Source organism: Sceloporus undulatus, chromosome 2 (genome assembly GCF_019175285.1).
Source record: "Sceloporus undulatus isolate JIND9_A2432 ecotype Alabama chromosome 2, SceUnd_v1.1, whole genome shotgun sequence".
Lineage (NCBI taxonomy): Eukaryota > Metazoa > Chordata > Lepidosauria > Squamata > Phrynosomatidae > Sceloporus > Sceloporus undulatus.
Genome location: NC_056523.1, coordinates 42,221,911 through 42,243,700, shown reverse-complemented (window position 1 = coordinate 42,243,700; position 21,790 = coordinate 42,221,911). Strand labels below are relative to the sequence as shown.

Here is a 21,790-nt window from a genome sequence, read left to right as displayed (position 1 = left end):
GTTTATACCTACCATATTTGCGATTGCGCATGGTCCCTGATGCCACACATTGCTAGTAACACAGGTCTCTCTTGGCATTATGCTATTAACTAAGTGTTAGTTTTTGACTCCTGGCACTCCCAACATAGCAGATTTTCCAAACACAATTCATTCTCACATACTCTTTACAACTCCTTCGCTGTTCACATTTCACCTGCACCATCTGTGCTATCATGAGCTTTGCCTTTCCCCACACTTAATCTCCAAGATACTTGTGCGATGTTACATGAATAATGAATAAATGCTAAATGAATTTTTCCTGAACAGCTTTCTAGGGGATATCTTTCGGTAAAAATGTATGTTCCCCAAAACTTGATTTCTTCTTACAAATTGCAGCAGGCAATTTTCAAAGGGTTCAGTAAAGACTTGATCTTTAGAATGGTTTACAACAGTACCCTGATAGCAGAAGACAAACCTGGGATAAAGTGTCCTGTCATATTTTACATTTTAATGCAAGTTAAAGAACCTCATTAAATGTAAACTAATACTCAAAACATCTAAGAGACCATCCCTGCACAGTTGATCTAAGTGTGTGTATGTCTATGTGTCTTCAAGCCACCTGTCAATTTCTGGTATATCACACTATTATTTGTTGTTTTCTATTTACTTGAGTCAGCTCAATTCCGCTCACTTGACTTAGGGGTGAAATAGAGAGCTAGAAGGGCTTGAAGATGCCCCTTTTGAAGCTGGATTAGGGCTGCAACAACAACATGCCATGGCACCAATCCACCTTGCAGCTACCTGAAAGAAATGAGCAGTAAAAATCCGCTCCTAGTTCCAGCGCCAAAAGGTGGCTTTTCCACCTGTGCCATGGCCAGAAGCTGGCTTCATGATGCTCCAGTAGTGTGTGGCATGGTGCTACCAGAGCATCATGAAGCCGCCCCTGTATAAATGTAAACACTGTGCTGCCATGCCACATGGAAGGTGGTGCAAAGGGGTGGTCTATTTCACCCCTGAGACTATTCACCTCAGCAAGTTGCATCAGTGATACTCATTAATGTGAACTTGGTATCCTAGTCTAAATGTCAGTAGAATTTCACTCCAAATTACTACTAATTACAGATTACAACTGATCTTTCTAGAACAGAGGTTAAGGGCCAAAATAGATTTGGCTTTGAATTGGCAGCTGAACTGGGGTTGAGGCAACCTCATGCCACAGCCCAATCCACCTTGAAGCCAGCCAAAAAAGGAGTGGCAAAGAGCTGCTCCTTTTCGGCTGGTGAAAAGCTGACTATTTCCGCCTCGGCACAGCTGGGGCTGGCTTTAAGGTGCTCCAGCGGTGTGCGGCATGTAAATGGCATGGCACTGAAGTAGCTGGCATTAATCTTTTATGTGTGGGCAGCAGGGCAGCTTGGAACTGGCTTCTGGGCAGCTTCAGAGCATGTGGCGTATAAAGCTGCCCAGACGGCGGCACAAAAAGGCCATCTGTTTCAGCCCTATGAATCAAGTTTCTAATTACCATTTGGCTCCTATACTCCTTTTCCTTTAAAATCCCTGAAGGGTCTAGGTCTTGGACCCCAAGGTGACCATTATAATGGGCAAATTGATGTGTTTATTGTTAGGTTCACTGTAGTAATACACGAGCAGTTCTCTTGGTACTGTTTCCACAATCTCCATTCCCATCAGACCAAAAGTCTCTGTTCAGACCTTATCGATCCCTCTGTTCCTAACTGGACCTATCTCTCTGTTTCTAACTGCTATTATATGACTGCTTAACCAACAAGTAGGTGGATTTATACTTCTTCACAGGCTCCACTCACAGCTGTGATTAGTTGACTCTACTCAGCCTTCCCTAATTCCTCTCTACAAGAACCTAGTATGTGGTCCCACCACAATGGCACCTTGATACTGATTCATCACTCTTCAAAACACTTACTTTTGAGTAGGAAAAAAAACCCAGTTGTAGTAGCATCCTAAGTGATTACTGGGCCCTTGGTATCCACTAGGATCCTCCGTGGATACCAAAATCCATGGGTGTATATACAGTGATGTAGTGAAATGGTGCCCCCTATATAAAATGGGAAAATCAAGGTTTGCCTTTTGGAATTGATATATTTAAATATTTTCAAGCTATGGATGGTTGTCTCTGTGGATAAAGAATCCATGCATACAGAGGGCCAGCTGTAATGTATAGCTTGATTTTTGTGCAGGTTTACTAATATGTAATGTTAGGAATAGCTGGCATTAATCTTTTCTGTATTCTGACATGTAAAAGATTAATGTCAGCTACTACATTATTTCTTTTCAGAATCTCTATGACAAAATCAGTTATCCAAGCAGAATATTTTCAGCATGTCTCCAGGAACCAGACATGCATTAATTGCCAGGAAACACAAAAACAGTCTGCACCAGCATAAAACACCAGCATAAAATCCTTAGGAGAAAGGCTTCCATATATTTATTTATATTGGTTATTTTCAAGGCAGTTTACATGGAGGGGAGGAAAATATGACATCTCTCATTTAGACAGTGGCTGGATCAAGATCTGCTACACTTCAGCAAGTTTTCAGAATCAAGAGCATTAGACCTGGAGAGAGGATCTCTGCCCAGAGGACTAGAGGCAGTAGACAGATTAATTCCATCTGGCCTGGGGCATTTATTCAAGCTAGAGATCATCAGCAACAGAGAGGCACAGTAAATACACACAAATACATACACCATAACAACACAAAATGCCTACTTATTTTATTATTATAAGTCCAATGCTTTGTAGCTCTACTCCTTTTCCAGGAATGATTAACATCAAATTCCAGACCTCCACATTTTCATCAAGCTAGGTCAATCCACCGTAACTGCCAAACAGGCAAAGATAATTCTTACTTGTCTTCAGTCCATAGTGGCTCTTTACTTGTTTTCACCCCCACCATCTTTTTCTTTGTCCCAAATGCTTAAAGTATTTTCATTTAACTGTAAATGTGTTTTGGATTGGTTATGTACTTGGAGAGATTGGCAGGCCCCTAACTTTCCCTGGCCCTCAAATGATAAAGATAAAATCAGAAGTGAATATCCATTCATAACCCCTTTTCTTTGGGCATTTTGTGGTTTCATGCCATGAGGATCCCAGAGGCTTGTATCCTTCTGAGGTCACTAAAATGAATAACCTTATACTTTGTAAATCGCTTAGGGAGTGCTTAAGTGCACTGATAAGTGGTATAGAAATGTAATTGCTATTGCTATTGCTATTCAAACTTTGGTATCTAGGACTTCTGCAGTTGCCCAATTTTGCTTTAAACCGTAGTGTAGGATACTTGAAACCACAGTAGGATTTACTCGAATGATCTTACCAACCAATCAGACTAGTGGACAGCAATGGTTTAAAGAACAAGAGCATTGGCATGAGAGTCTGCTCCTGAAGAAAACCATGGGCTTTCCATAAGGGTTTTAAGGCTTAAAGGGATTCCATTAATCTTCTAATTACTTCCAAGTTTCAAATAGTCTTTAGCTTAGCGGAAAGATCATTTGCTCCAGTCACCTGCTTTGTAAAAAGGTCCCATGATCATTCCCTGGCATCTTGAAATAAGGCTAGGAAAAACTTCTGATGGAATCACAGTACAGCAACTTTCAGACAGAACAGAGAGTGCTGAACTACATGGACCAATGGCTTGATTTAGTGTAAAACAGCTTCTTGTGTTCCAGTAAGATTTGGAGATGTCTCTACTACTAGGACGTTCTCCATAGCTGCCCCAGCCCTTTGGAACGCGCTGCCCACTGAGCTCCGCTCGTCCACTACCCTGGCCCAATTTAGGAAGGATCTCAAAACCTTCCTATTCCAACAGGCATTCCCCGAATAAATATCCTGTGGGCCTCCCTCCTCTTTCGTGGCCAAGAGGCTGGGCTATGGGGCTTTTTACTGTTGTCTTGTTTTAACTGTGTTTTAACTGTGTATATTATTATTATGATTGTTTTAACCTGTTGTGAGCCGCCCTGATCGTAGGAAGGGCGGCATATAAATAAAATTTTATTATTATTATTATTACTAAAGGAAATGGGACAGCCACTCTTCTTTTCCTAGCTTCAGACATATTTCTTCATGGTTGGTACTGAATTCGGTTGCCTATTTGCTCCTATTATGAAGCAGATTTTTAAAATCATAACTATTTATTACATAGCAGTAATCCACATATTGCAAATACTTAAGAGGTTATTTTATGATAATTAAAAACAAAAACAAACTCTTGGGGTAAAGATAATGTATATTTTAAAGCTTTATACCTGTATCTGTGTGTGTTGTGTGCCTTCAAGTAATTTCTGACTTATGGTGACCCTAAGGTGAATCTGTCATGCAGTTTTCTTGGCACGTTTTGTTCAGAGGACAGTTGTCATTGCCTTCCCCTGAGGCTAAAAGCATGTGAGATCATGCAGTGGGTTTGAAGGCTGAGCTGAGAATTGAACCCTGCTCTCCAGAGTCATAGTCCAACACTTAAACCACTGTGTCATGCTGGTTTATACCTGTAGCTACATGTCTATATATATTATTGGTTCCTTGCTCAACTTACTGCATTATTTTATTACTCCAATATTTACTTATTGCACTATTTGTTTTTACTTATTACATTATTTGGCACTGGTCTGATAAAGGAAAAAAATGGCAAACTGTTCAAACATTTTAAAATAAAAAGTATGTGTCTGGGAACGCTGCCAACACACACTCACACAGCTGACAAGAGCCTGCTCGGCAAAAGAAAACCATGCCAAGCTGCCAAGAAGCAGTTCCTCAAGCAACAATGCCAAACGACGTTTGAATAGAATAAGCCACTAGCCGATTCAAAGTTCAAGATTACAGAGAGCAATACTACCAGTCCAGTCTGAGGTCAAGAGTGCCAGTGGGTTGGTCAAGGTGTCCGGTCTGAGGTCAAGGATTCAAAGGCAGTTAAAGGTCTAGGAAGCAAGGAGTCAGATCAAGCAGCATTCACTAATGAGAACCAATAGACTCTGACAAGAGAGTTCAGAGTGTGCCAGGTATCTTATATTTAGCTCCCTTATCACAGCTGCTGAGTAGCTAATGAGCCTTTCTCAGCAAGCCTCTTGGAATGCCGATGTCATGTCCTTTCTGATCTCCTCTGGTTGAATATAGCTCTGCTGCTCTATGTCTTCCAAGTCTGGCACTTCTACTGGGGCAAGGCTGGGCTGCTGAGCCCCAGGCTCCACTGCAGGAGATCCCACAGAGCTAGGGTCTGGCTGAGCCAAATCCACTGGGGCTGGGAGAGCAGAGTTTGGACCTGGCAGGGCAGAACTGGGGCCTGGCACAGCCTCAGGTTCCTGCGGTACCTGAGGAGCCGAGTCCTCCTCGTCGTCCTCTGAGTCCTCCTCTTGGCTGGCCATGACAGTATATAAAATACATGCCTAAAGGCATCAGATCTTCACTCCATCATCCAAGGAAGTAAATTTAAGGGCCGCCCCTTCGATCCCTGGAAGCAGGCCACGGCAACCAAATGGCATGGCCTGCGCATGGACCAAAAAGAAGCCCTGAAAAGGGGTTTCTTTTTGCACAGTAGAAGGGGCGCCATAACCGCCATGGCATGGAGTTATGACAGCCCTTGTGTTCAGTGCTGTTTGGGTGCTGCACACGAGGGATGTCATCATGGCGCACCCTGTGTAAACAGGCGTGAGCCAAGTTGGTGCCCAAGGGGAGGAAGAAGGGCTATGAGCGTGTAAACACTCAGCCCTTCTTCACCCCTAGAATGCAGTCAGGTCAACACAAAGTGCTGATCTGTACTGCCTCTTAAGTCTACAAAAGCTTATGCTACCAACTTCTTCCATTCTCCCAGTCTCAAAGGTGCTAAAAGATCCCCTTACAAGTTAAAAACAGTTTAAAGAAGATATTTAAAATATAATAAAAACAGACACAATACATCCATTAAATGCTCCATCTGCTGCAGCAGGTTAAAAACCAAATCCTGCCTAAATAAAAAGTCCTTTGCCTGACATTGGAAAGATGCAGAGAGGGGGCTGACCAAATCTTCTGTGGATGGGAGTTTCATAATCTTTCAAGTTCACTTCACTGATTCACATAGTGTTTGGATATTTACATTGTACAGAAGTTTAAGTATGATAGAAATTAATAACAAATGGAGGGGAAAGCAATGATATTTTCTTTATATAATATCCATACGTTTCTCTATATAGCATTCATCAACCTTTCTTGCTGATTCTTCTTCTGCCTGACATTCCACTTAAAGTGAGTCTGCAGCAGTTAGCATGGAAAGAAAGGAAACATGGAAGATGAGCTTTGTTATGTAACAAAGATGCAGATAGCATCTCTCTAAATTGTCTTCTAGGGAAGGGAAGAAGCATAGCCTATAAGTAGTCTTAAGTGAAACGTCTGACAATTCCCTTCATGTTATCTTCAAAGCCTCCATGCTTGGAGATCTGGGACTTGAAAGAAGGAGCATCTGAATTGGCATCCAGTAAGTTGCCCATGTGAGGTAAACATGAATTGCATGTTGGAGCATTTGTTTGAGTGACTTAATATCATTAGGCCTCAATTGGTAACATTGTTTCCCAGGCATGGTTTCCTGTTCCTGTTCAGATTTGCTTAAGGAACTAGGTCTTCTAGATCTCTACTGTGCACCTGCAATCTTGGTTGTCTTTTCATTCTTCCATCTGGTCTACTATTCAATCTTCCCTGTTCATTTGTCTTCTAGTCTTGGCTTATTCTTTGGTTTGACTAATGGCTTTGCTCCATGACTTCATGGCTCCCATTTCACCTCAGCTGCCCATAGCCCTTTCTTTATACAGCTATTGCTATATCACAAGTAAGTGAAGAGGTTATGCTTCTTGATGATTTTGACAACTTTTAGTGCCACCTTTAGAAAATCTTTGGAAAAATGGTTCATGCATGTCCCAAGCATATCTCAAGGCTTCTTAGAAACTCACTACAAGCAAGAATTAGCAGTTTTCATGGTGTGAACAATGACTCTTCCATTCTAGAGGAATTAACAATTTGAGTTTCCAAGGTTTTAGCAGATTTCCCCCATCACTTCCACGGGGGCAGCCTTAATTGAACATGCTTGGAAATCAAAATAAAGACTTGAATTCGTTCAACATATTCGAAGGACAGCTCCTAATTACACAGCACTTGAGTATATTTTCCTAAAGCTAGTGAGCCTGGGAAATCAAAAACATGCTGTATTGGGCAGAGCATGTCACATTTTACTCCCTTCCCTAGAGTAGGAAGGGGCATAATCACAGTCTTCTAATTAGTCGGTACACATGGGAGTTTAGGAACAAGCTGCCCTTTGCACAAAATTTATAATGAAGCTATAGCTCAGGGCTCACAGAGATTTTTTTTAAGCCACCATGGATACAAATAGACATTCCATGGATATATCTGACAAGCAGAATATTTGCAAGAGAAAATTAGCTAGCATGTCACAAAGGACAAGTGACTCCTCATATCTGGACCCTGATATACAAGCTCAACAGCTCAGATAAGTGGTTTTCTGTTGCAGCATCCTGAGATTCAAAAACTGTCCTAGGGGACTGAATAATTATTGTTCACATTGTGCAGTGTGTAGGTGCCTTCAAGTCATCTGATAGCTTGCAGTGACCCATGGATTTCATAGGGTTTTCTTAGGCAAGGAATACTCAGAGGTGGTTTTGCCACTTCCTCTGAAATGTAGCCTATAGCATCTGGTATTCACTGGCAGTCTCCGATCCAAGTACTAAACAAAGCTGACCCTGCTCAGCTTCCAAGATCAGACAGGATCTGGTGCTTTTAGGGAATTTAAGACTTACTTTAGGGTACTTTTTTTTATTTTGGCACGAAATCAAAATATTCTTTTTTTAAAAATGTTAATAGCAGCAGGAACAGCATCATTGTTTGGCTTGTTTGTTTTCTGTTGATCAGTTTTAACGTCTATTCCCGCCTCTTTTAATTTCACTGTCCAAGGATAAATGAAGGATAATTAATAAATTGTAAAAATAATGTGAGTTGTTTGTTTGCACAATCAGTACAAATAAAAATTACAAAGTCCACACAACTCCTACAAATCAAACTTCATACTTTTAATTCTTCCCAAGAAAATTATATTTGGTGTAATTTACCTTACCTCCTCATGCACCACAGTATACCTCAAGCCTACGGCATGTATGATTTATTCAATCTATCAGCCACTTTTAAATTTATAAAATATCCTTCATTAATCTCAATGGATTTTTTGCCATGTCCTTCCCTTAAAAACAAAACAAAATATTTTTCTGGGGCAGTTGTAGTTACAGTTATTATAATTACAGTTATAAATAAACTGGGGAGGGGCATGGAGGAATATATTATAGTCTTCTGAGGTTCAATAAGAGATGAATGACTCTCTACATCTAGAGCAGTTGCCTGCAGCTGGCAGTGCTTAATCCTGTGTTTCTGTTTTTGCCAGTGTAACAGTTTATAGTCAGGTCTGGCTTATAGGGCTACAGTCAATATGAGTGTATCTGTATCTTATTTTATCCTTTCTTCCTTTTCACTGGCTATGCTGTTTCACAACACGTATACGGTGGACAACTTTCACAGGTTCAGATTATACTGAACATCAATTAATATTTTTTATAACCATTTCTATATATTCACACATATATTTCAAGGCATCTCTACTCCATCAGTCCAGATACATATACAAATACAGAGTACTGGCATATGTGTGTAAAGTATTTCACATATTTGTGCTTCTCCCAATTCACAAGTGAGTCCGGAGATATAATTCCAACTCCCCGAATTAGGGCATGCAATGAACTATTAAGAGGCTGTTCCTGAGGATCAATTTATCAATTTCCACAAAGGAGAACATCAACAACAACAAGAACCATCAATATCATCATCATCATTTTGCCTATATTCCATTAAGTATGATATAAGTCTTTTTTAAATGTGCTAAACAGCTACTTGGCAGCAGCAGCAGTGGAGGAATTCTCAGACACAATGGCAGTGGCACACTTTAACCTTTTAAATGCTTTTTTTTAACCAAGAAAACCTCATGATGGGACAATACTTATTAAAACAAGAGAATAGTGCCAGAAGATGAAACTGTATAGGTCAGATGTTACTCAGTGAGCTACTGGGGTACAGCAGAGGACAAAAATAAGTAGCACTGTGTCTAATGATGCAAGTGGACTCAAGCCCAAAGGACATTCAGCTGTTGATGTTCTAAGAGGTTAAATGAAAGTCTGAAGCTGCACAACACATATTACAGGAAAATGGAATGTCAGAAGCATAAATTAGGGGACAAGAAATGGAATGTATAAACTGGGATGAGCGAGCTAAAGTGGACAGGAATGGGGCATTTTGAGTCAGGAAATTGTACAATGTTTTACTCATTAAATGAAATCTAAGAAGAAATTGGGTGACATGAACAGTGAGGAGATATGTAGCAAAAGCAGGCAATGGATATAATGTAAAGCCTGACTGAATAATATCAGTAAGACTCCAGGAAAAACTCATCAATATAACCATCATCCAAGTTTATGCTCCACCTATGGAGGCAAAAGAAGAATGGAAAGAGTCTATGTCGGAGTCCAGGAAGAAATAGCTTACACATCAAAACAGGATTGCTTATTAATCATAGGCAACTGGAATTCAAACACAAGAAACAGAGCAGACTCAAAGATTGTAGGAACATTTGGCCTAGGATCAAGAAATGAAGCAAGAAAATGACTGACTGAATTTTGTGAAGTCAATAGTTTGTTCATTGGAAGTATATTCTAACATACAAAGAAGCAACTGTATACATGAGCATCACCTAATGGCCAGTATAGAAATCAAACTTCAATACTGATTCTATATAGCTAATAGGTTCAGCCACTGTGCTTACCATGACTCCTGATCCAGGTAGTCTGAGATAAATCACTGTGCAGGATTTACCAGAATCCCATCCCTGAATCAGTTATCTAGCCTCTGAAGCACACTAGTCTCAAAACTTTATAAAAAAAATTCAGCAGCTTTCTCAGTCAATCAATCCATCAAACTATGACAGCTCAATAATATTACTATGAACAACTGTCATTCTATAGCAGCAACATCCATCAAACAAAGTGAAAAAACCAATGTCAGTCATTCAGGATAATAAAGTTGTTTCACTTTCAAAGGAATCATTACATGGGATCGATAGTAGCTGCATATCAAATACACTTCACTTACTTACTCAGAGTTTCTAATACTCTGCCTGTATGCCAGGAAACCTTTCTTTGGTTTACCCAGATGAGGCATAATAATCTTATCCCTTACATCAAAGTGAGTAGGTGGCATATACTCTTCTTCTCTGAGTGGGCTTCACTGATGACATTTCAAAACAGTTTTTTAAAAAAAGAGCTTGACTTTGATAAATATTTTCTTAATTATCCAGTTTTATTCATTTGAAGTTTAAATTTATCTGCTATGTGACTCCTGTTTTCCTTTCAAAATATTCAGTTCTGAGCAGCAACTTGTATGTCACGGTCTTTCTTTTTTCTTTTTAATTAAATTTTTATTGAAGCATTTTAAAAACAAACAAAACAGGACTAATATATCCAAATTTAACATAAATATCACGCATATAATTCTGTTCTGTCCCCCCCCCCGTTCCCCTATATACATATATATATATAACAAGAAAAACAGATCAAAAATATCTATACAGTTAATATTCTGAATTCCTCAACTCATTCCTATTATAATATGTCACGGTCTTTCAAGGGGATATAAATCCATTTTTCCCTCTTTGAAAATGATTATGGCAGTCTGGTGACTAAACCAATTCAATAAAAGCAACCAAATCTCAATTTAACTAAGTGGCTAATACCTATTGTTATTCCCAATTAAAATAGAAGCTCTGAAATAGAACTTCCATGTGCATTTACTTGCCAAATTGTCATTGGTTCAATAGGTGTCATATCCAGAAGTTACGGATCTGTCATGACAAGAAATATGAGGTGAAAAAGTGATGTAGTAATATGTTGATATAGTGAAATATAGCGATGTTGTAATATAGCAATGTAGTAATATGTCGATATAGTGAAATAGAAGTAAGTTAATATGGTGAAATAGTACTATGGTTAACTAGAGATCAGCACAAAGTAGAAGTAAGTTGATACGGTGAAATAGTGCTATGGTTAACTAGAGATCAGGCAAGAAACAGAGGGGAAATATGCTTGGGACAAATTAAAAAGTGGGGCTGTAATCCGAATAAAATGCAAAGCATGTAGGAGTTTTCTAGGATAGTTTGAGCTTCAACTATGTACAGGGAAATAATAAAACAAGTTCACATTGACAGTAGGAACTATATGAATTATGAAAGCAGCTAATAGAGTTGAAGTTACAATTCTAGAAAAAAACAATCTTAGCAACAACCTTTTCAGCTTAGTTTTTGCAAACAAGAGACTTATTTTCTTGATGTTCACTATCCACAAACTGCAATAAAAGAAAATCAATTTTGCATATAGGGTGCTTAGTTTTTAAAGCACAGGGAGTGGTGCATGGCTGGAATCAATAAAATAATTTCATTTGTGTGTCACTTTTCTCCCAGAGTGGGACCCAAGATGATTCCCAGAGGGAGTTAATAAAAAAACACCTTTAAAACAAAATCACCACATAAAACAGGCATAAAATCATATGATAAAGATATATATGAGTTTTTAAAAAATAAATAAACCATCTCAATAAGAAGCTCCTTGATTACACATTAAAAGTCTGCTTAAACCAAAAACTCTTTTTCAGCTAAAGGAAAGCAGGGAGAGGGCCATTCCAGCCTCCTATGAAAGGAGTTCCAGAGGGTGAGTGCAGCCACTGAGAAGACTCTCTCTCATGTCCTCACCAACTGATGTGATATTGACAGAACCAAGAGAAAGCATTCCCCTGAAGATCTTAGCATTCTGACTGGTTTGTATGATGAGATACGGTGTTTCGGATAGTCTGAACCTAACCCATGGATTTATATGTCATGACCAGCACTTTCAACGTTGCCCAGAAATGAACCAGTAGCCAGTGAAGCTGTTTTAACAAGGGAGTTATATGTTCCCTATAACTTACCATTGTAAGCATTCTGGATGTAGCATTTTGGACATGCTAAAATTTCCAAAGACAGCCCCACAGAGTGTGTTACAGAAGTCCAAATAGAGTGCTATCAAGGCATGTGTCACTGTAGCTAGATCTGACATCTCTAGCAACAGCTACACTGAGTTAAGCTGCGTAAATGCACTGCAGAAACCTGGACATCGTCTCAGAGTTTGTTTGTTGTTTGTTTGGAGTATTCATACCCCACTTTTCAGTTATAAAGGTTCTCTCAGAGGAGCTTACAGATTTTAATTAGACAGTTCTCTGACTGCAGGCTTACAATCTAAAAAGATATGACACAAAAAGTAGAAGGGAATGGCAGTCGGGAGGATTGCGGATGATTATTCAATCCTGAGGAAAAGGCACTGACTGGTTCACCATCACTGTCCTGGTTGGAAAGACTGAGTTCCAACATTCCCAAAAGTGTGGTGTTTCTTGACATAACATGAATCCAGCAACTACATAATGTGCTTCCAAAATCTACAGGGTGATTCACAAAGAATGGTGGAAAAGTAAAGCTATACTCATTTGATTTTGCACCATTGTTTTTTTTGCATCACCTTTTGCCTTCAGGAGCAGAATCCTCTTAGCCTATTATCCTGGTGTCAGGACCTTTTGGACTTGTGGCGGCGGGGACAAGAAAGGAAGCCTTCCTTCCCTCTAGCAAAAGCTGCCCTGCTGGCCCCCAACTAGCTTGCAAAGAGGCAGGATAGTCTCTCCTGACAGAGAAGGCTTTAGTTGCTGTGCCACTGTTGCTGTAATGCCTGCAGCCATTTTATCCATGCCACTCTGCCAATGCTACCTGTGGTGGTACAGTTACACAGGCCAAAAGGATAGCAGCCAAATTTTATCTTTTATTTATGTAATTTATATTTGTCCACTTTCTCCTAATACAGGACCCAAATTGGCTTATAACAAGATTAGAACAAAACACAGCTGAAATCCTGATAAAAGACAGTTGAATAAATAATCACATTAAAAACAACTAGTAATTTAAAACAAGGTATAATCACAAGATTTTAAAAGCATAACAAAAACAAAACAAAACAAAAGCACATCACAACCCTCCAACTAAAAGGTGGTGGCCATCAATTTTCTGTGTAAATACAAAGATCTTTATCTGAAAAAACTGAAATGGAACCATTTCTGCCAATGTATTGTTGACTTTCAAAGGTTGTGACTGATATTGTATAGTCAGAGTAATGTAAAACACTACCAGCTGATAATTCCCAGATCTTGAACGTTACTACTACTACTACTACTTCTTCTTTGATTTGGGGAAAAAACGTAATTTCCCCAAATTTTGATTGCCAGATATGGCAAAATGCATAATTATATGGCTCCAGACAGATCGGGGTGTACCAGTGCCAGAAGACATTTACTCCCATGAGCTATCTCCCATAGAACAGAACAATATCCTATGACAGTCAAGATGTCAGAACAAAGCAAAAAACCACAAAGTAGGCTGCAACTGCCTTTTCACTCATGAGCAATAAAGCCTCACCATGAATAGGAACAAGCCCCCTGTGTGCAACATAACCAGACAGAAACCTCCATACTGAAAAAGTGTTAAAATGTTAACCCATGAAATTCAGATTATCATGTGCCACAAGCAAAGAGCAGAAGGATCAAAGAGTACCAGCCAACACCATAGGTGCCTGTAGGACAAGAAATAAATTTAAAAAACCAGAGGGAAAGGAGGCTGCACAGCACTTCATGAGATCAATTATTTATTCTGCTACTCAGTTATGTGTTAATAATTCATAGATCCAAAGACCATCTTTAGGAACAGGGTGAAGTGCATATAGGCTCATAGCAACACTCATTATCTAGGCTTAGTTCCTTGTTGATTTTGGCTGCAGTCCTGCACACTGTTAGCCTGCTCAAACCCCACTGACTTAAAATGGATTTTAAGCAGCCTAGTTGTATGCACGGTGGCAACATTTATTTCTGAAATACATCTTTATGCCATTAATTTAAGAAATGAAGTTATATCTTAACAAAAAATGAAAACCAAATCAAAAAGAAACAACAACAGCAAGAAACTATGTTCTCTAAGGAATCAAACAAGTATCCAGTAGAGAAGAGCCCAATCATGCTACATACTCAAATGAGAAAGAAGAAAAGAAACCGGACAGTTTAATCTGAATTACTTTGTTCATATGTGTAAAGTGAATATTTGAGCATTCTATATGGAGTATAAAGTAGTGAATCTTTACTGCTGTGAGTAAAGGTATTCTCTCTCCACCCTTCTTTTTTGCCAAAATATCATCAATCCAGAGCTTATTAGAGTGATGTAGTATATGCCTTACTTTTAGAAATTTTATTTTATTTAAAAAGAATGACTAATAGGTCAAGAAACAATGAGCAAATTTGAAATGTTAATGATGTATAACATGGCAAGTATTTGGGGGCACATATTTAGCACTTTCATCAAAATTAGTTTGTAACCTAAATACATATTTCAGGAATAAATTGCTGACCTGCTCTAACCTCTTCAAGAGCTTAAATAGCTACTTCAGAGTTTAATCTGCAGGGGATAAACTACACAAAGAATAATTTAGCCTTTAACTAAAAGGGAGAGAGAGAAAAAGAGCATCTTTTAATGGTGCCCTCGTATTCAAAATTTAACCCATGAGTCTTTTGTCTCTTAAATGGAGTGGTTGTAATTTGGCAGAGCATATAAAATGAGGGATAAAACAGAAGGAAGAGACCACTCAATGGAATAATGAACAATAGAGTAAAAAGAAAATGGTGGAAAGTGCTGAGTCGCAGGACAAAAGAAGCCTCCCACACAACACAATATGGTTTTGCCATATTAAATATAACTTCACAGATAGTTAAACCAAATCATGAGAGACTGTCTGGTTATGAGGGTAGGCGAAGGACAGCAAATCTAGTGGTGGGTTTCAAACATAGTGCTGCAGCTATGCAATTTTAAATGCTGGATTTAATGGTTTTATTGGCTCCATTTACATTGCTATGCTGTGTTACTTCTGATGTGAAACACACAAGTATTGCAAGTGAGCCTCAATTTGTATTACCCCAATTTATAGCATTTCAGGTTTACAGTGGTTCTTCCACATTTGCTGGGGTTAGGGGTGAAAGACCCCTGTGAATGTGGAAAAACCACAAATAAAAACACTATTCTTTTTACCTAAGAGGTCCTCCAGTGTAACTCTGGTTAGCATCTGCCAGAAGTTGATCATAGAACCATGCTGGAGGACTTACAAATGCCTAGCAAATTGTTTTCTCTAGGAACTTCTAGGTTCTCCAGCACAACTCTATGGTCAACTCCTGCCAGAGTTGCTGCAAATAAAATTTGCAGATAATCAAATCTGCGAAAACCATGAATGTGGAGGGTTAAGCATAGTAGTCCTCCCCATAAACAAATAAACAGAAGAAATAAACAAATAAAGAAGTCCCACTCAAAATTCATAGTTTGATATTCCTGTGCAGCTGAGTGAGGAGAAAGATGAGAGAGAATAAAAAGGGTAAGGTGAGAGTGTCATGGACTTTGAGTGATAAGAAAAGTTGACTGGACTGTCTTGGTTTTACTTGCCTTGGCTGGAGGAGTGGGAGAAAACAACTACAGTGTTGGACCTGCAGAAAGAAAAGGGTTTCCTTTGCCTGCAGGGCTCCAGGGGCTGCAGTGGGCCTGCAGCAGGCTCCACCTTGCCCTCCGCCCTCCTCCTCCTCCTCCCTAAGAGCAGGGAAAGGAGGAGGAGACAGAAGGAGTGCAGAGCCAGAGCGGCAGCTGCAGCCACAGCAAGGCCAGAGGTTGGTAAGGTTATTGGGGGAGGGGTGAGCGGAAGTAAAAACAGTTGCAGGAAAAAAAAGTTGACACAGTCTGCATGCTTGCTGCAGTTCATTTTCAACTGCATTTTAGTAATTTCCTTGCTTGTAACTTTATTATTATTATTATTATTATTATTACTACTACTACTTGCCCTGGGTGTTCTTTCTGCAAAATGCCCTCTCAATGAGAAAGAGGAGGAGGAGATGGAAAGGTGAGTCATTTCAGGTCTGCCTTGGGTTTTTTCCATTAATTTTAAAAATATATATAACACTTATTTTTGTTTTTTTATTTCATTATTTTCATTATTGCTTTTTATTGTATTTCATTATTTTTATTATTGCTTTTTATTTCATTTCATTATTTTTATTATTTATGAAGGTGAGACAGTGTGACTTTCCAAAGTGCTGTAACAAAGGTCTGCTGTAACAATGATAGTGGTGGTGATGGTGATGATGATGATGATGATGATGATGCTTCGGTGGAAGCTCCACCCCCAGTGTGTGGCTCCGCCCCTGGAGGGTGGAAGCTCCACCCTGGCATGTGGCTCCACTCCCAGAAGGTGGAAGCTCCACCCCCGGCATGTGGCTCCGCCCCTGGAGGGTGGAAGCTCCACCCCCCGGCTTCGGCCCCCCCCCAGTTGTCTGAGGGACAGCAACCTGGCCCCCGACTCAAAAAGGTTGCCTACCCCTGGTCTAAACTTTACGAATCCCAGAATTCCATAGCACTGATCAATGGCAGTTAAGGTGGTGTGAAATGCATTTATTCTGCAGTGTAGATGCAGCCTGAGCCTGCTTTCTACACATGACAAATCCACTGGAAAGGGTACAGCAGAAGATGTGTTGCCTTTCCTCCTGTTGTGCTCTCCTGTTACAAAGAAAACACATCAACACAAAAGATGTGTTGCCGCTCTCTCTTCTCCTTAATGTGCTTCCTCCACAATGTCTGCTGGGGAAGCCACAACAGAGTTGCTCTCTGAAAAGGAACTTTAATCTAGGGGCAAACCAATTAATCCTAGCCAAGCCCCCTTGGCATCAACAAGTTGCTGCCTCTGGGGAGAATCACCCATTTCTCTAACCTGGAATAAATAAGCTCTGATGTTTTATGCTTTAAACCTGTTTAATATTAGTGGTGGGTTGAATTAAATCACTAGCCTTTTGGCTATTTCAATGTATTCCCCAGTCTGCAATGATTCTTTATGGAACTGGTTTCCCCTATGTAAGCATTAGTTTACACTGAAAGTCCAGGTACAGAACACAACCTGTTGCTCTTCTTCTTCATCCCCAGTGTCATTCCATGTTTTACAAGTGATTCTATATTGCCTGAAGGAAACAGCAGAAGAGAATCTTGATTTTTTAAAAAAGAAAACTCAAAATAATCCTGATAGAAAAGAAGATGGGTCTCTATAACAAGGAATGCCAACTTCAATAAGTCCCACTGTGCCACTGCCTGCCCATGAGTTGATGCCAAGCTTATTATAGCCCCTGTTGACAACACCAGTTTCTCTGGGAATTATTTAGGAACTCCTGGGCCTCAGAACATGATTGTGTTATATTCAGAGTAAATGGTATTGTAAAGAGTGATTTTAAAAAAATCCATAAAAGGCATGGAAGACAAGGCATATCTTCAATGATATCTCAATATGCTAATTATATATTTTGAAATTTCTCTACACCATTTCTACCTTCAATAATAGGAAGCAATTTTTCAATGAAGGAACTTTTGAGTTCAGAAATCAACTTCTCCCTCTGCTCTCCACAATGTGTCCTTTATGGTTGATTTCATTCTATCAGAGTTACACGCAGCTCACTTGAATGTCAGGATTCCGAAGAATGCATTATTAAAATTGATGCACACCTTTATTGCTTTCTAGAAGCAAATCCTGTGTAATAAACTTAATCCACCAAGGAGATCTCGAAATCTAGACATTATGTTTGCAATCTTCTTACTCAGGCAACATAAGGTGACATATCTTTTAGGAAGTAGGAGGACAAACAAAACAAAGCCAAAGCACAATCTGAGCTACTGTTTTCTCCCCTTTCATCCTATTTCAAATCAAAATATGAGTGATATGTGCATGACATTTAACGGATATAAATGTTAGGAATGTGTTGGTCATAAGAGACATCATTTGCCACTTCATTGCTAAGAAACAAACTTTGCTTATTAGGGGAACCTCCTTAATTAAAAGTCAGTCAAGCCAAACTTGTGCTTGCTCATCTATCAAAGTTTCTGTTATAGTCCAGATGTGTTCTTAGGCTGCAGAAACATAACCATTAATTAAATGCAACACAGATTTGTATCGTGCTTGCAAATTAAGCTAAATTTCAAACATACTTTCAGTCACAGAAAATACAATATCTGAACAACACCTCTAAAATTTTCAGGAACAAGCTCATGAATAACACTCACTCATGTTAATGAAGGAACCCCACCATGATTCTGTCCCCAGAAAGAAGGATGATTGGTGAATGATGGGAAGAAAATTCAGGAAGCAAATATGGGGGAAGGAAGGGGGAATCAGAAGAAAGGATGGAACTAATGCTCCTTTCCTCATCCAACCCTTCAATTCTTTAAGCAAATGTGGCAGGGCTTTGCATTTCTTAGAAATTACACTGAAGATTATTCCATGACCAGGACAGGAGGATTGCCTGCTGCCCAAGGCATTTTCCATTTTATCATCTTCTACATAGCTAAAATATGTGACCAGGTCAGTGAGTAGCTTTTCAAAATAATATGATGACAGCATGTTGAATAATCTGCTTTGAATAATAATGTATTGAAACTTAGCTTGTTCAGTAACAAGAGCTACTTGATTTGTGACTTCTGGGATATCACAGAGCACCAGGATTTCATGAGAGGAAGCAGTATTTATGAAGCAATCTCCCTGACAAACCAGAATCTCATGTTATTAGTCTCAAAGAAGTTGTTCATTACTGTCCTTTCACAAGAGCACATTTCCAGTCATAGAAAAACAACACCAGACTATAAGAAGTTGATACTATATTGTAAATTATTCTTGAAAATACAAGACTTTGTCTTCCCATGGCTATTACTTTTTATTACCGATCATATGTCAAGGAAGCTGCCACAAAAAATGAATTTTCATTTCATGAATACAGACAGACAGAAAGACAGACAGACACAGACACACAGAGATAGCTGGACAAGTAGATAGAAAGATATTGAATGCCTAAGTAACCTAAAGGCATAACATCTCATCTCATATTAGAACCTAAGCAGGGTCAGCCCTGATTAATACTTGGATGGGGGAATGACAATGGACACCAGGTGTTGTAGGCTACATTCATAAGAAGAAACTGGAAACCTTCTTGAAGGAAAAAAATAAAAAAAATAAAATGCAACTGAGGCTTCACACTTTCCTTCCATTGATGAAACATTCACAGAGAAGCCATTTTTTGAATAACAGGATCTTCTGTTATTTAAAAAAAAACACAAAAAACCGGCTCCTCTGTGAACACTTCATCAACAGAAGGAAAGTGGAAAGCCTCAATTACATTTTAGAAGCACGACGGACGATCCCACCTTTGTGCTTCTGCAACAGTTCAGCAACGTTTTACCCACGTAAGTGCCTCCGTGTGATAAGGTCCATACTCTCCTTTCAATCGAATTACAAAGAAACTGTTTCGGTACTAAACCAATGTGTATTGACAAATAATGGCCTGGAGGAAGATGAACTTTTCTGGATTAATCTTGAATTTACTCACTTGTCCAGTTTTTCTGTTTTTCTTTTAAATTTTGTACTACATATTGTTTTAGCTCTACAGTATTTTCTTTTAACATGTGCCATGAATTGCTCTGGGTCTCACAATAGGATATAAATTAAATGGAAAAAATAAAGGTATGAAAACCCATGATTGGTTTATATTATTAATTCATATTGTATAAAGTCGTCTTTGCCCCTGTATTCTTTTATTTGTGAAATGGTTCTAAATAAATTGGTTGTGGTAGTATTATTTTTAAGAAGGCTTTTTAGATGAGCTGTTATCTTTAAATAGTAGCTTATATAGTTTTGTTTTATTGATTATGTGGGATCATATTGTCCTCAGTTTTTGTAACCTACCTTTTAAGGGGTTTCCCTAAAAATGAAATATTAATATATAGATAATGAATAACACTTAATTATTATTGTAATACCTGAGGAATAGATATTGTAATATCTGGGAATGTTCCTGCCCACAGGTAAACCACATCTCACATGGTTGTCACTTTAAATAATGAAGATTAACAATAAAGATGTAACAAGAGAACAAGAATATAATGCAATTTATTTATATCCATCTTTCAGTCTAGCTACCTACTCTGTACCAGACTACCAGAGGTGATAGGAAGTAGTTTGAAGCAAAAACATCTGTTTCTTATTGAGGAATAAATCAAAATTTATTCTACAACAGGCTTGCAATAAGATTAAACAAAACTTCATAGCCATTCATTGGTCTATGTGCCGGTAACGTTCACAAGCAAGCTATGAACAATGATATGAACTGCTTCTAACTGGTACTCTAAGTGGTATTAGCCCTTAAACCATATTCCCATATGGGTTCATTAGCCAAATAAAATGCCTCAGTTGATCTGTACAAGTAAAAATGTGTACTATTAAAAAGGTAAATGCTGCTCATCAGGACATGCCAAAGCATGTAGCTTATTTTACACTCTCATTACTGTAACACCATGCCATACTTCACTTTATAAATAAAGGCAAATCATAACAAATGAGATAAATGTCTTCAGGAAATGAATAGTACAGGCCTAAGTGTGCTGACCTTATGTGAGTGACTTATACATCCAAAGATAAATCTAGCACTGCTTAAAGATTTGCAGTCCTCATTAGATCACTCACTATGTAAAAAACAACAGCAACCACCATTATGGATTTCACTTTTTTGAAGTTCATGTCTACTTGAATTATTCTGAAGTATCAAAACTTGTTGAACATTTACACATTTATGTATTTCAACAATACGGCATTAATTTTTTTTTACTTCAATCAAAATTTAGAATGGAATGACACCCGTTTTAGTTCTTAACAAGAATAGATCTCTCACAATTCAACCACAATTCAAGAGATATATTGTCAAGCTGGAGTGTGTTCAGAGGAGGATGATCAAAATGTTGAAAGCCCTGGAAACCATGCCCTGTAAGGTGAGGCTCAGGGAGCTGAGTATGTTTAGCCTGGAGAATACAAGGTTAAGGGGTGAAATGATAGCCATGTTTAAATATTTGAAGGCATGTCATATAGAGGACGGAGCAAGCTTTTTTAAAATGTTGCTCCAGAGACCAGGACACAAAGCATTGGATTCAGACTAGAGGAAGAGATTCCACCTAAATATTAGGAAGTTCTATTCGCCAGTGGAATACAATGCCTCAGAGAGTGGTGGACTCTCTTTCTTTGGAGATTTTTAAACAGAGACTGGATACCCATCTGTCAGGATCCTTAGATTGTTTGTTCCTCCATAGCAGGAGTTTGGATTGGATGGTTCTTGTGGTCTCTTCCAACTCTATGATTCTGTGAACCTATTTTTCATTTAAGAAACCAAGTTGCATCTTGAATGGAATAATATGTATGCCTCTTAAAACCATCAGTCTGTAGTGTCCCCCCCCCCCAAATTATGATAAATAAAGCCATGTCAACCATATTGTATCATCATTACTTACACGCAAACTGTAGTTTAGCTTCCCGGCTAACAATTGTTCCAAACGAGTTTGTTGCTATGCACTGGTATGTTCCAGCATCTTGACTTTTATTGGGATTATTGATCAACAAGCTGCCTTCAACCACACTGTAGCGGTAATCCATACCAATGTCAACTATGGTTCCATTTAACTTCCACCTATAGCACAAAAGTGTCAGTTGTTGAATTCTGCTAACATTAAAGGATTTATTGGAAAAATATATTTAAAAATACAACAAAAGCATT

General features: G+C 38.8%; 1 protein-coding gene across 1 annotated transcript in view; it reads right to left on the bottom strand.

Annotated features, from left to right (window-relative positions):
• The window catches only part of LOC121922547 (contactin-4-like), a 418,703-nt gene that overhangs the window by 283,906 nt on the left and 113,007 nt on the right, over positions 1-21,790 (bottom strand). The window contains 1 exon segment of the mRNA XM_042452129.1: positions 21,528-21,703. Within this exon segment, the coding sequence (XP_042308063.1) occupies positions 21,528-21,703 (176 nt within the window).